Here is a 13,050-nt window from a genome sequence, read left to right as displayed (position 1 = left end):
AAGTTCTATTAAGAAATATTACTGTTTTAGATAACGTAAAGGCTTTAGTCATTCTTCAAGCGTTGCTACCCGCGACAAATTTCAATGCGAGAAAACGTAGTAGCGAAGAGCCTACAGGAAGTAAGAAAAAAACGCACAAATGGGAAAAAATCACAAAATGGAAACCATGAAGATGCCAATGATGAGTCTACTATCAATAAATTTCCAAATTGTGATTTAATGCGTATTTTGCCGGTAAGAAGTATTTTTAAAAATTATTTTAATTTATTTAATTCAACTAAGAGTTCCGATCATACAAACCGATATAATTTTTGAACGGTGAAAATCGTTGGCCTGGGTCTAAAAATTAAATGTTGTTAATTTTGTTTTTCAAGTGCCCAGGGAAAAAACCAAAATTTGACATCTTTTAATTTTTATATTCTGGGGCCAACGATTTTCATTGTTAAACAATTATAACGGGTTTTACGATCGTAACCCACAAATATTACATACAGAGGTTAAAGCTTTTAATGTTTTAATAAACTATTGGAATTTAAATATGTCACGTTATTTTTGACCTTTTTTAACAAAAATTTTTATCAGATGTTGGAAAATATGAAAAAAATTTAACTTTCATATGTTTTTACGTTTGAAAACGTGTTTTAATTCATCTCAAAATAGGTGGTATCAGAATTCTAACCTATATTTTACGAAATACTCAGAAAATCATTTCTTTTATGAACTGTGAAATTCGAATTCTATATTGAAATTCCATATGTTTTTAAGGACGTTGAAAGGTGCAACAACTTATCAGCGAGTCAAAAGATTGTTTTAAAATTTTTAATTTGGAAATTTTTTATCAGATAACTTGATACTTTTTCTGAAGAAGAGTTATGAATGCTTTGCAAATTATTAGGAAGCAAAGATTCTGAAATCTATTTGTTTTGGAAGATTTGAGTTTTCTTCGTGTATCAGTTTTCAGTATGTCAGAAAATCAAGGTGCTTTACGTTTTTCAGTAATAAATTGTTAAAGTAGATAATTTTAAGCAATCTTACAACCTCTGACAAATCGCACCTTTCAGTAGCCTCCGTCTCAAAAAAATAATTTAAAAAAAGGCAATTTTTTGGTACTATTCTCAAAAAGTATTTTTTTGATGGTATTCACCCTGGTTTCATTCGATTACAAATATGTGCAGTGAATTATTCAAGTAAGAAGTTTGACATATCTTTGACTTGAATAAAAAGATACTTAAGTCAAATGTTCATTTTTTACATTTTGTTTTTATTTATACGAAAGTTTGTAAAGAAGCTAATATCTTGCAACTTCTTATTTGTATGCTTGACAATATTTGTAATCTATAATGAAACAAGGACAAACTATTGAGAAAGTAGTTTTTGAGAAAAGTGTACCCGAAATTAACCCATTTACATTGTTTTTTAGTGTTTCAGGTATGTCCTTGAATTATATTAGAAGCCTTAGTTTTTTCGCATGTTATTTACTATTAAAAATAATTATTGGTAAATTATATGATTGTAATAATGATTTTATCATAATTTTAAATTTGAACAGAAGGGATCAAGCATTTCAACTTGCATTACTGATGCTTGCAATATGGCTAAAGGTGCAATACAACCATTCATTGTTTGTCACTCAGGGCAAATAGTACAAAAGTATTTTATTGTATGCGATGGTCTATTAATTGACATCGGTAATAAAGCATCACCAATAATAGCATTTGACTTACTTTTCAAACTACACTACGTTACGAACGTACATTTTGCAGCATCCTTAGTTTTCTTTTACGACTTTTTGGAAAATTATTTTTATAAAACAAATAGGGCAGCAGCAAAAAGCTCAGAGAGATCGTTGTTTACTACATTAAACAACATTCAATTGAATCCTCATTCCAGTGACGATGGTGATGACAGTGATAATTAAACATTTATTAAAATTATTACATTATTTCATTTTGTTAGATTCATACAATTTTTACGCTTAAAATATAAATTACAGAACCGTTCTATTTTATACGCTTAATAGAATTTTGATGCTGTTGTTAAAAATTAGAAAACAACTTTATTGCAGCTTAAAATTTGTGTTTGTTTATTAAGTTTATTATTAGTGTTTATTTAATTATTTTTAAATGTATCCACAGCGTGAAAATTTAAGTCAGAAAATGTATAAAAAGACATTCTTCACTTTCAGAAATTAATTAAATTGTAAGTTCAATGTTCAAGAATATATATTACACTATTTGATACAAAAAGGATAAATAGAGTAATAAAATATTATATTTATGTGAATTGATTAACTAAATTCTATACGCAATGTTCAAGAATATATTACAATATTTTTGTAAAAAAAGGATAAAAAGTGTTATAAAATATTATATTTTATGTTAATTGTAATATTTATTCGAAAATAAAAATATAATTTATTATATAAAAAATTCTTATTAATGAAAATTTTCAAGTTCTAAATATTCACTGATCAAATCAGTTACTTATTTTCCACTGTTTAAATCAGTGACCTATGTGTCTCACTGATTAAATCAGTACAATATTTTCTACTGAGAGAATCAGTGAAATTCCACTGATCCTCAGTGACCGACTTCTAGCTAATTGAATCAGTGGAATTTCACTGGCAATTTCACTGATTCAAATTAAGAGAGTGCGTGGTTTGTCGGTAAAAGTATCGGATTTCGAGCGTTAGGGTCGAGGGTTCAATTCCCGTCGGTTAGAAATTTTCTCTGTTAGGTACATAAGCGTTAGGGCATAAAATAAGCGTCAGTATAGGAGAGAGGATGAAAAAGTCAATTCTACTGATAATAAACAATTATAAATAATAAATAATTTTGTTAATAATGTTTAGAGGCCTTTTACAGTTAAGATGTTTATTTATTGGTTGACATAACGTTGTTACTACATGTATCGGCTATTTAGCCCTCATCAGGTAAGTCAATGCACTTTTAAAATAAGTATAAGTATAACAAACATCTAAGACAAACACGTAAGTAAAACAAAATCTGTAATAAATAAAAAGATTTCGATTGTTATTTATTAAATTAGAATGTTAAATTATTAAAATTAAAAGAATGAAGGACTTACCACGTGTTCGATCACATTATTTTAATCTATTAATTTGATTAATTTATTTAATTTAAAAATCAAAAATTTGAAAAATTCAAAGGACCACGCACAAAATGCATTGAAAAAAGATCCCAGTCGATTTTTTTGAAAATTAGCACAAATGTAGATTTTTCTATTCTGAACAAAAAAGTTCTCTGGTAAAATCCAAAAAAATGGACAGTTTTCGAGCTACATTGGCTCGAACATGGCAAATACTAAACTTACGTGTATTACATTGATATTATTGTTTAATTGAAATAAATCGGTCATAATATACATAAACATATAATATATATATTACTTTTTATTAATATACATAAACATATAAACATATAATATACATATACATAAACAGATAAATGTATGGATGGAAGTATAGATGGATAGATTGGTAAATGGCTAAATAGATGGAGTATAAACTAAACAGATAGGTGCATACATTTCCAGAAGGATTGAAGATATATAGATGGATGGATGGATGGATGGATGAATGGATGGATTGACACTGAAGTAATTAATCTTTGGTTACTATCTATCCATCCATAATATTAAACCTTATAAATAACTGAGAGTTGATTAGCGCTGGCAAGGACTCTACGATTTCGCCTTTATTTGGAACCGGTGAGGCATGGGTTCTCGCGAAACTCATAAGAGTAAATCAATAAGGTAAGGGGCCATTCATTAATTACGTAAGGGTCCTTAGGGGGAGGGGGGTTTAGAAAATCTCTACATGGTCTTACGTGGGCGGGTGGAGGGTAGAAGCTAATCTTACGTAAGATTTTGACAAGTATTTTCCATTTGTATTGTTGTAATTAATTTTTTAATTACATTAATATTGTTAAAAACTTACGTAAGAAGAGGAAGGGGGGTCTGAAAAATCTTATGTATCCTTACATGAGGGTAGGGGGGTCAAAATTAGCCAAAATCGTCCTTACGTAATTAATGAATGGCCCCTAAGTAGTTGAGTAATTCGCGTTAATTATTATTTATTTTGAATTATAATACAGGATTTTGCAAAATGATTTCAATTTTTAATAATATTACTCTTATTACATAAGCGTATAACGCCTCTGTATATTTCTTAGTAGCAGCTGTACCTCAACATTTCTAAAAAGTTGAATATTATTTTTTGTATATCAGATTCTTCTTTTAGATTTTATTCGTTGAAATCTTGTTTTCTTTTCGTTTCAGTTTCTATATTTTTTAAACATTATCAAAAAATCTTTCTTTTGACTAAAACTCTTTTTGATTTTATACTTTCAATACATATTATTTTGTTAATAGTCTATCGCAATGGCATTTAGGAACGTTTTACAATGTTCCGTTTGCGACAGACAATTCATACCTCGTCTTATGACTAGGATCGACGGAGATGATAATGCTGCAAACAGAGAAATTGCCATTTTTAGACGAGATGGTTTTCAAAGACCGGTATTAGCGGTGACTCAATTAACAAAAATATGCACAAACTGTAATCAATCGATTAATAACGAAATTGTTGCCATGGAGCAAGATCCTAGCTGCCTGAGACTGAACGTCTTAACACAAACACGAAATAGCACTTGCCTTGTATGCAATGCAGTGGATCATTTGATATGTTTATCAATGGAGTGCAAAGTAAATGTTTTTATTTCACATAATATTTTCATTCCAGAAAATGTCAAGTCCTGTTAGCATCATTTAAGTGATAAAGGTTTGATTCTGGAGCCACTTAAAGAAGGTTTACGTTTCATTAATAGACCCTACGTAATCAGAAGTCAGTACCTTTTAGCTTTTTTACAAGGACTTCGTAACGAGGCTTTAAACTCAACAAGAATCATCGATGAGAATAGTTTTCCGGATCGTGAATTGGAATGTTTATGTTCAATGAACAAAGAACAGTTTCGAGAACTCTTCACGTTTTGTGAAAAAGTACCTTGCACTAATGGTAACAGATACTTGGATAAAAAAGATCTTTTGATGTTTTTATGTAAACTTCGGCAAGGTTTATCTGATGAATTCCTAACAGTTATGTTTAAATATTTCAGTAGGCAGGCAACCAGTATAGTTGTCGCTACTGTTCGACAATCTTTAATGCTCCGTTTTGTCCCACAGAATATAGGGTTCGACGCTATAACAAGAGAAGATTATATAAACAATCATGTTACAGAATTCTCTAATGTGTTATATAACCCAGAACCGCAAACTCTTCGTGTGATTGCGTGCATTGATGGTACGTACATTTACATTCAAAAGAGTAGTAACTTTAGGGCCCTTCGACAGTCTTACTGCTTGCATAAAGGTCAGTACTTAGTAAAACCAGTAATGATAGTTGCACCTGATGGATATATACTAGATATCCAAGGACCGTACTTCTCTGATTATTATAATAATGATGCTGCGTTACTACGGAATGAATTCCTTATAGATTTTGAAAGGATGATAAGGTGGTTCCAGGACGATGATATTCTTATTGTTGATAGGGGTTATAGGGATGCTACAGGACTTTTGACGCAATTGGGTATAGAATTGAAAATGCCAGCACTTCTTCCACCTCGTGAACAGCAACTCAGCACAGAGGATGCTAATGAATCTCGTCTTGTGACCAAGCAAAGGTGGGTAGTTGAAGCTCGTAACGGTCATTTGAAGTTATTCTTCAAATTCTTAGAACACAAGGTGCAAATGCATCACGTTCCCCACCTTAGCGATTTTTGTAAGATAGCTGGTGCTATAATAAATCGATACCATCCCCCTATTCACATGGAAGGAGCTTCTGTCGAAAGAGCAAACGAAATGATTCAAAAATCAAAAGAGCCAAATATTTTACAAGCTCTAGTTGAAAAAATGATAATCTGGAAAGGAGAAATGCTCAACGAAGGATACTCATCAATGAGGTGAAGTTAATAGATTTCCCAATTTTAGACGTTGATTACCTAAAAAACTTAACTGTTGGGATTTATCAGATAAATACATACATTCAGGATACATTCGAACGAGACAACGATGAAGAATTGCATATTGAGATGCTACGCGATCAAAACCTGCTGCCACATCCAGGACTATTAAGAGTCGGAGTTTTCTCCAGGTTCCACAACGCAGTGAAGTACCAACTTTGGATTGCGTACTTACCTAATGGAGACAACGAGAAAGATGATGAAATAAATGGAGAACCGTCGACCATACCTTCACCAATTCAAGGGCATTACTGTACATGTAAGGCAGGTGCTCGCACACTAGGTACTTGTGCGCATATAAGCAGCGTCTTATGGTACCTAGGTTATGCGAGACATCAGGAGAACATTCAGTATCCCTCAACAAGACTTCTTGAATCTGTGCAAGACGCAGCAAACCGACCACTGCCAAGAAATGATCTAAGATGAGATGAAAAGCTCATTAATCGCACAGATCAAATTATGAATAAGAGCAAATAGATCTATCACTAAAAAACTGTGCAATCAATTGATCATAATGATCTTGCTATAACTGTCTGGATCATTAAGTGATCTTGCCTTTATTGAATATTCACATCTAGATCATTTGATAATATCACTGTCTCGTCTGATATTCTCTTAACTATCTGGATCATTATGTGACCTCGCCTTCATTGGCCGAATCATTTTTTAATCCTTTATAATTAACTATCTCAAATAATCTTGCCCCAACTGTCAGGATCCTACTGCGATCTCGCCTTTGTTGGCCGGTTAACTCCACTTATCCATTCAAATACTCCTTCAATTAGGCATCCAACGTAATATCGATTTATATTTTCGACTATCTACCTATACATCTATCCACTCATCTATCTATTCATACATCTTTCCATCTATCGATCTATCAGGCAATCCATTTTTCTATAAATCCTTCCTTATACCCTGACAGATAGCTGCACAGATAGATATCCATACATCCATCTATATGTCTTTAATCCTTCTGGAAATGTATGCACCCATCTGTTTATCCACCTATCAGTCCATCTATTTAGCCATTTACCAATCTATCCATCAATACTTCTATTCATCCATTTATCTGTTTATATATATATATAAAACATGTTATAACTATTTTTGACTGATTTATTACAACTAAACATTAATATCAATGTAATACACGTAAGTTTAGTATTTGCCTTGTTTGAGCCAATGTAGCTCGAAAACTGTCCATTTTTTTGGATTTTACCACAGAACTTTTTTGTTCAGAATTTCGTGTGTCTGTATTAAAATTTACATGGTTTAATTTATTACTTTGGATGTGTATCATTTCTAAAAAATTTCTTTTATAATTATTTTCTTCTGTTGCAAGTGTGAGACGATAGACCTGTGTTTTTTGATTTATGAGAAATATCTCTTTTATGTTCATTAATTCTTTCTGATAAATGTCTACGGGTTTCTCCAATATAACTCTTAGAGCAATTTTTACATGGGATTTTATAAATACAATTAATGTGATCAAAAACTGTAAGTATGTCTTTGAAGTTATATTTTAATATATTTTTTAAAGTATGGTTTATTGAAAAAAATAATTGTATTTTGAGTTTTTAGAAAAAATTCTTCTTAAAATACAATCGAAACCTTGAACATATGGAAAAACAACAAATTTTATTTTCCTATTTTAAGTAGTAAAATCTACTACTTAAAGTAGTAGTTTTAATTGCAAAAGATTTATTAATTCTACGAAAAAATGTTCTTAAAGCCTATTGAACCACTTTCAGTAGTAATGTTTACTACTTAAAGTACTAGTTTCAATTGCAAAATATTTATTAATTGTACCAAAAAAATGTTCTTAACCTTTATGGGACTGAGGAATCTCATGTAAGAATTAATCATATAGGAATTTATGTGGGATGTCATGTGTGGATTTCACTGTTTTATTTGTCCATCTAAGATACCAAGTCGGAAATTATATGAGAAATTATGTAGGAAATTATATAGGAAATTATATGGGAAATTCCAATATAGATGTAGATCATCATAGTTCCACTCTTACGCCGCCAGATTCACATTGGAATTTACATAATTTATTACTTAAGAATACGTTTATAAAAATTTACATCGAATCCCACTTCAAATCATGTTTCAATTTCCTATATGATTTTTCATAAGATTCTTTATAGTTTCTTACATGACACATAGGATTTTATGTGGATTTTAATATATGAATTTATGTAAGATCCTATATAAGATTTTATTATTCTCCCTAGCGCACACAATATTTGACCAAGACAGTTCACATTTGGTATACATGCGTATTTTTGCGTGTAGATTACAGGAAAAATATAGCGAGCACAATTGGAGTTGATTTTCATATTGTTTTTAAGGAAAACTCATATTTTTAGAACAAATTATAGATTTTTTGAATAAAAAAGGAAGAAAATTTTATCTTAAGGTATTCAAATTTATACATTTTTACGTATTTTTACGTGTAGTTTTCAAAAAAAATATAGCGAGAACGATTGGAGTTGATTATCATAGCGTTTTCAAATAAAAACTGATAATTTTCGATAAAAATCATGAATTTTTCTCATAAAACGAAGAAAATTTTATCTAAAGGGCTTCAAATTTATACATTTTGAAGTATTTTTACGTGTAGATTACAAAAAAAGTATAGTGAGCACGATTGGAGTTTATTATCATAGCGTTTTCAAGGAAAAACTGATAATTTTTTATCTATGTGTCTATCTATGTGTTTTCATGCTCACATTACAGGAAAAATTAAGCAAAATTGGAATTTTTCTATAGGCCTTTACACTTTAACCCCCTCAAATTTATGGTTTAACGGTACGGAACCCTCGGTTTTAATGCGAGTGTAACTCGCACTTGTACGATTTTTTATTTTAGATCAGAATTGTGGACCCTAGATTAGACGCAATGGGAAAATTTCAGCAGCGAATATATGACGTTTATTTTATTATTAAATTTTATTTTTTTTCAATAAAAAAATTATATTTCGAAGGTTTAAATATATGAGAAAACATCCACAAAAACTCGTATTAATTTATTTCAATGCATTTGAGAAACAAATTCCTGAAATTTACATATTTTTTGACTTTCTATAAAGTAGGCTTCCCCCTTAAGATGCACCTTTTTAAGGCAGCTTTGCTGAATTTGGATATTTACGCAATGCAATTTCCATTACAACTACTAGCGCTGATTTTAAGACTCATCTTAAAATAGGATTTTCTTTTTGCTAATAAAAAATTATCTTTATTAGTTGATTATTAAAAAACTGTCCATTACGTATTAAGTATTTTTTATATATTCACAATTTCATTGATCTTTCATTGAAAAGTAATATTTATTTCTCTCAACTTACAATGCGCGTAATATTTACTTTTATTAAAAGGCAATAATTATACTTTTTGTTTATCAGAAACGGTATTTACTGTTATTTATTGTAAGTTTAAATACTGAGTGGCAAAATATTTACATTACCGAATTGACAATCGATATAAAATTTATTCAACTCGATTTCTCTTTAACTAAAAATTTATAAAGATGAATTAAAAACTGATAAAAGTTGTATTAAATCTAAATGTAAAATGATGCAATGTTCTTTAAATAAAAAAAAACAATTTTCAAAATTTTGATTAAGCCTAATTATAATTTAAAAGAATTTTATATTTTAAAAAATGGCGTTTGTTATAAATGACTTAAATATGAAAATACATTTATCCTTATTTATATTTGACGGAAGTGACGTTTCATAAAAGTTTTATTTAATCGAACCTATAAATGACATAATAATTACTTATCAAAATTGCAAGTTGTCCTAGGAAACTTCCGGAATTCCAGAGATGGGAAATTACGACGATAAAAAAATTCCTAATGAACTAACAGAAATTTTTTATCGTCGTAACTTCCCATCTCTGGAATTCCGGAAGTTTCTTAGGACAACTTGCAATTTTTATAAGTAATTATTATGTCATTTATAAGTTCGATTAAATAAAACTTTTATGAAACGTCACTTCCGTCAAATATAAATAAGGATAAATGTATTTTCATATTCCAGTCATTTATAACAAACGCCATTTTTTAAAATATAAAATTCTTTTAAATTATAATTAGGCTTAATCAAAATTTTGAAAATTGTTTTTTTTATTTAAAGAACATTGCATTATTTTACATTTAGATTTAATACAACTTTTATCAGTTTTTAATTCATCTTTATAAATTTTTAGTTAAAGAGAAATCGAGTTGAATAAATTTTATATCGATTGTCAATTCGGTAATGTAAATATTTTGCCACTCAGTATTTAAACTTACAATAAATAACAGTAAATACCGTTACTGATAAACAAAAAGTATAATTATTGCCTTTTAATAAAAGTAAATATTACGCGCATTGTAAGTTGAGAGAAATAAATATTACGCTGAATAATAATAATAATTAGAAACAAGAAATACTGTAATAATAAGTTTCGCATTTAAATTTTTTTTTCATTGAGGGTTATGCTAAGCCAAAAATTTGTCAACTATTGATTATGATAAAATGAAATCCTAAAAATTTATTATTTCGTTTACTGTTTTGCGAACAAGTGTGATTTTGAAAACAAATGATTATAAGTTTTTAAGGCGCCTCCAAATTAATTCTATTCAAACATATTTTATAAAAAAAATTATGTGCATTACTATAAAAATTAAAAAAATTGTTTATTGTAATTTTTCAAAATTTTTTAATAGAAATTTCTACATTTATCTGCATGAAATGTCCGCCTTTTAATGGTGAAGAAACTTTGTTTATTATTTCCGAATAAATAAATATAAAAGGTACATTATAAATAATATTAAAACACTTTATATGGATAAATTTGAGATGTCAAAAAACCTTAGGTCGTTACGAATCTAAAAATTACGAAAAAAAACCAATTTGAAAATGCATAAGGTACCCGGGTACCTCGTCAGTCCCATAAAGATTAAAGCCTATTGAACCTCTTTAAGTAGTAAAATCTACTACTTACATCTTGAATTGTTTTAACATTTTTAAATTGAATTAATACAATCACAAAATGTCATTCTACCAATTACATTCTTAATTGGTTTAACTATTTTTATATAGTCAATAGAACCATTTAAATTCAATTGAGGACCTATTGTTCTACACAGAGTAGTTAAAAAGTAGTAAAACCTATTAGTTTTTTTTCAGTGTAGAATTTACGTCAAAAATTAGTCTTACTTTATATAACAAAATACCAAAGTTTCATTGCGATCGGTTAACCTACTCTGAAAAAGTCAAAATCGAACAAATATATATTTTTATTAAAAAAAAATTTATTTTCACTTATTTTCAAATAAATCAAAATTCTTTGTCACATGCTTTTAGAAAATCTTACATCTTTTACCGTCTTAACATGTTTTTAAAATTTTAACCCTAAAAAGAGTTATTTTGCAATTTTTTTCATATTTTTGGTTATATACCTATAAAATTACTGTTCTTTTGAAAAGTTACTCAAAAACAATTTTTTTTAAAATCCAATATTTTTTTAATTGTTTTTTGCTATTTATTTTTGTTTTGCAAATTTTTGGTAAGGAATCTATACTATTGTACCTAATTTTAAATTTAAATTCATTCAAATCAATTGTTTTCAACTAAAAAATGTTATCATTTCTTATTTCAAACCTAAACATCTTCTATTATATTAAGTTAACAAATTTCCAATAGCGATACCGACCTTGAAAAATTTATTTTCACTTATTTTGAAATAAATCGAAATTCTTTGTTGTATGCTTTTAGAAAATCTTACATATTTTACCTTTTTTATTAACAATTTTCTATCATTTTTTTAACCTTAAAAAATTGAAACTTTGATTTAAATGTATGACTTTTTTAAAAATCGGTATTTAAAAAAAAATTTGAATTGATTTCTTTCTGCTCCTATAAAAAAAATTTTTAAATTGAGAATAATGACACTTTTTTAAAAGAGCAAAATCTTTCAACAAAGTTAAAAAGAATTTTAAATTCGAAAAACAAAGATTCCTCTTGAGAAAGAAATTTTATTGAATATTACAGAAATAACATAACCTATAAAATAAAATTTACGCAACTTTTAGGTTAATTTACATTCAGCTCCAAAACTTATATGGGTTTGGTATTTATATATAGAGGTTAAAAAATAATATATAGATTTCATGATTTTTTTGAATGTCTGAAGTTGTAAAATATTTCCGGCATTTTTCACGCTATAAGAGACTAAATAATCTACTTTTATTATTCGTCCCATATATAGTAGGATAAATACTTGCACAGGTGAAAATGAATTTATTTTTATTCTCAAGTCTAGACCTTATTGACAATGACTGTAGAACTAATGTATTACTAAATTAAATTTGCACAAAACAATGTTTACTTACTTCTTTATTGCCACTGATTCCAGATACATAAATTTTGACAACCATTTTTAGAAGATAATGAGTTTGTTGTCAAATACGGTCAACAGTAGTGTTAGTCAATCGCACTCAGCAACAACGGTTCCGTCAATGAGAAATAATAAATTAACGCAGTTATTTAATGCTGAATAGCTAATAATAAACACAATATTTTAGATATATTTTAGCCTTGCCTAATTAATTTTGCAATAATTCGTCTTAAAATATTAACCACTGTATTTCACAAAATTAAGATAACATACTACACAGTATTGCCACTCCCGTTGTAGAAGATAAGCTCTATAGCAAATTTGATTACGGTCAAATGACATAGAGGTCGTGGCACTGCAGTTGCGCTTTAGGCTGTGTCCACAATAGGAATAAAAATATATATATATACGTTTAACGTGCACGTGGGCTGCAAACCCATGGTAGCGTTTTGCGTTTTGTCACTAGACAAGGAATGTAAACATAGCAAACATATATCTGCATCTCTTTTACACTCATGGCCTAGTTACAAAACGCAACTCAAAAACATCATGGAACTGTAGCTTTACAATAGAAAAATTTTTTTACAATAAAAATAAAATCATTTTTTATGAAT

General features: G+C 28.7%; 1 protein-coding gene across 1 annotated transcript in view; it reads right to left on the bottom strand.

The window, feature by feature from the left end:
• LOC127280429 (SH3 domain-binding glutamic acid-rich protein homolog) overlaps positions 1 to 12,757 on the bottom strand; it is a 34,794-nt gene extending 22,037 nt beyond the window's left edge. Inside the window, exon 1 of the mRNA XM_051303395.1 lies at positions 12,432 to 12,757. Within this exon, the coding sequence (XP_051159352.1) occupies positions 12,432 to 12,476 (45 nt within the window). The 5' untranslated portion in view covers positions 12,477 to 12,757. The remainder of the gene's footprint in view (positions 1 to 12,431) is intronic.
• Between the last annotated feature and the right edge of the window lie 293 nt (positions 12,758 to 13,050).

The sequence above is a fragment of the Leptopilina boulardi genome, unplaced genomic scaffold (assembly GCF_019393585.1).
Source record: "Leptopilina boulardi isolate dan_hultmark-lab unplaced genomic scaffold, ZJU_Lbou_2.1 LbouV2_244, whole genome shotgun sequence".
NCBI classification, from domain to species: domain Eukaryota; kingdom Metazoa; phylum Arthropoda; class Insecta; order Hymenoptera; family Figitidae; genus Leptopilina; species Leptopilina boulardi.
Note: the sequence above shows the minus strand (reverse complement) of the source record. Positions and strands in the feature narration are given on the sequence as shown.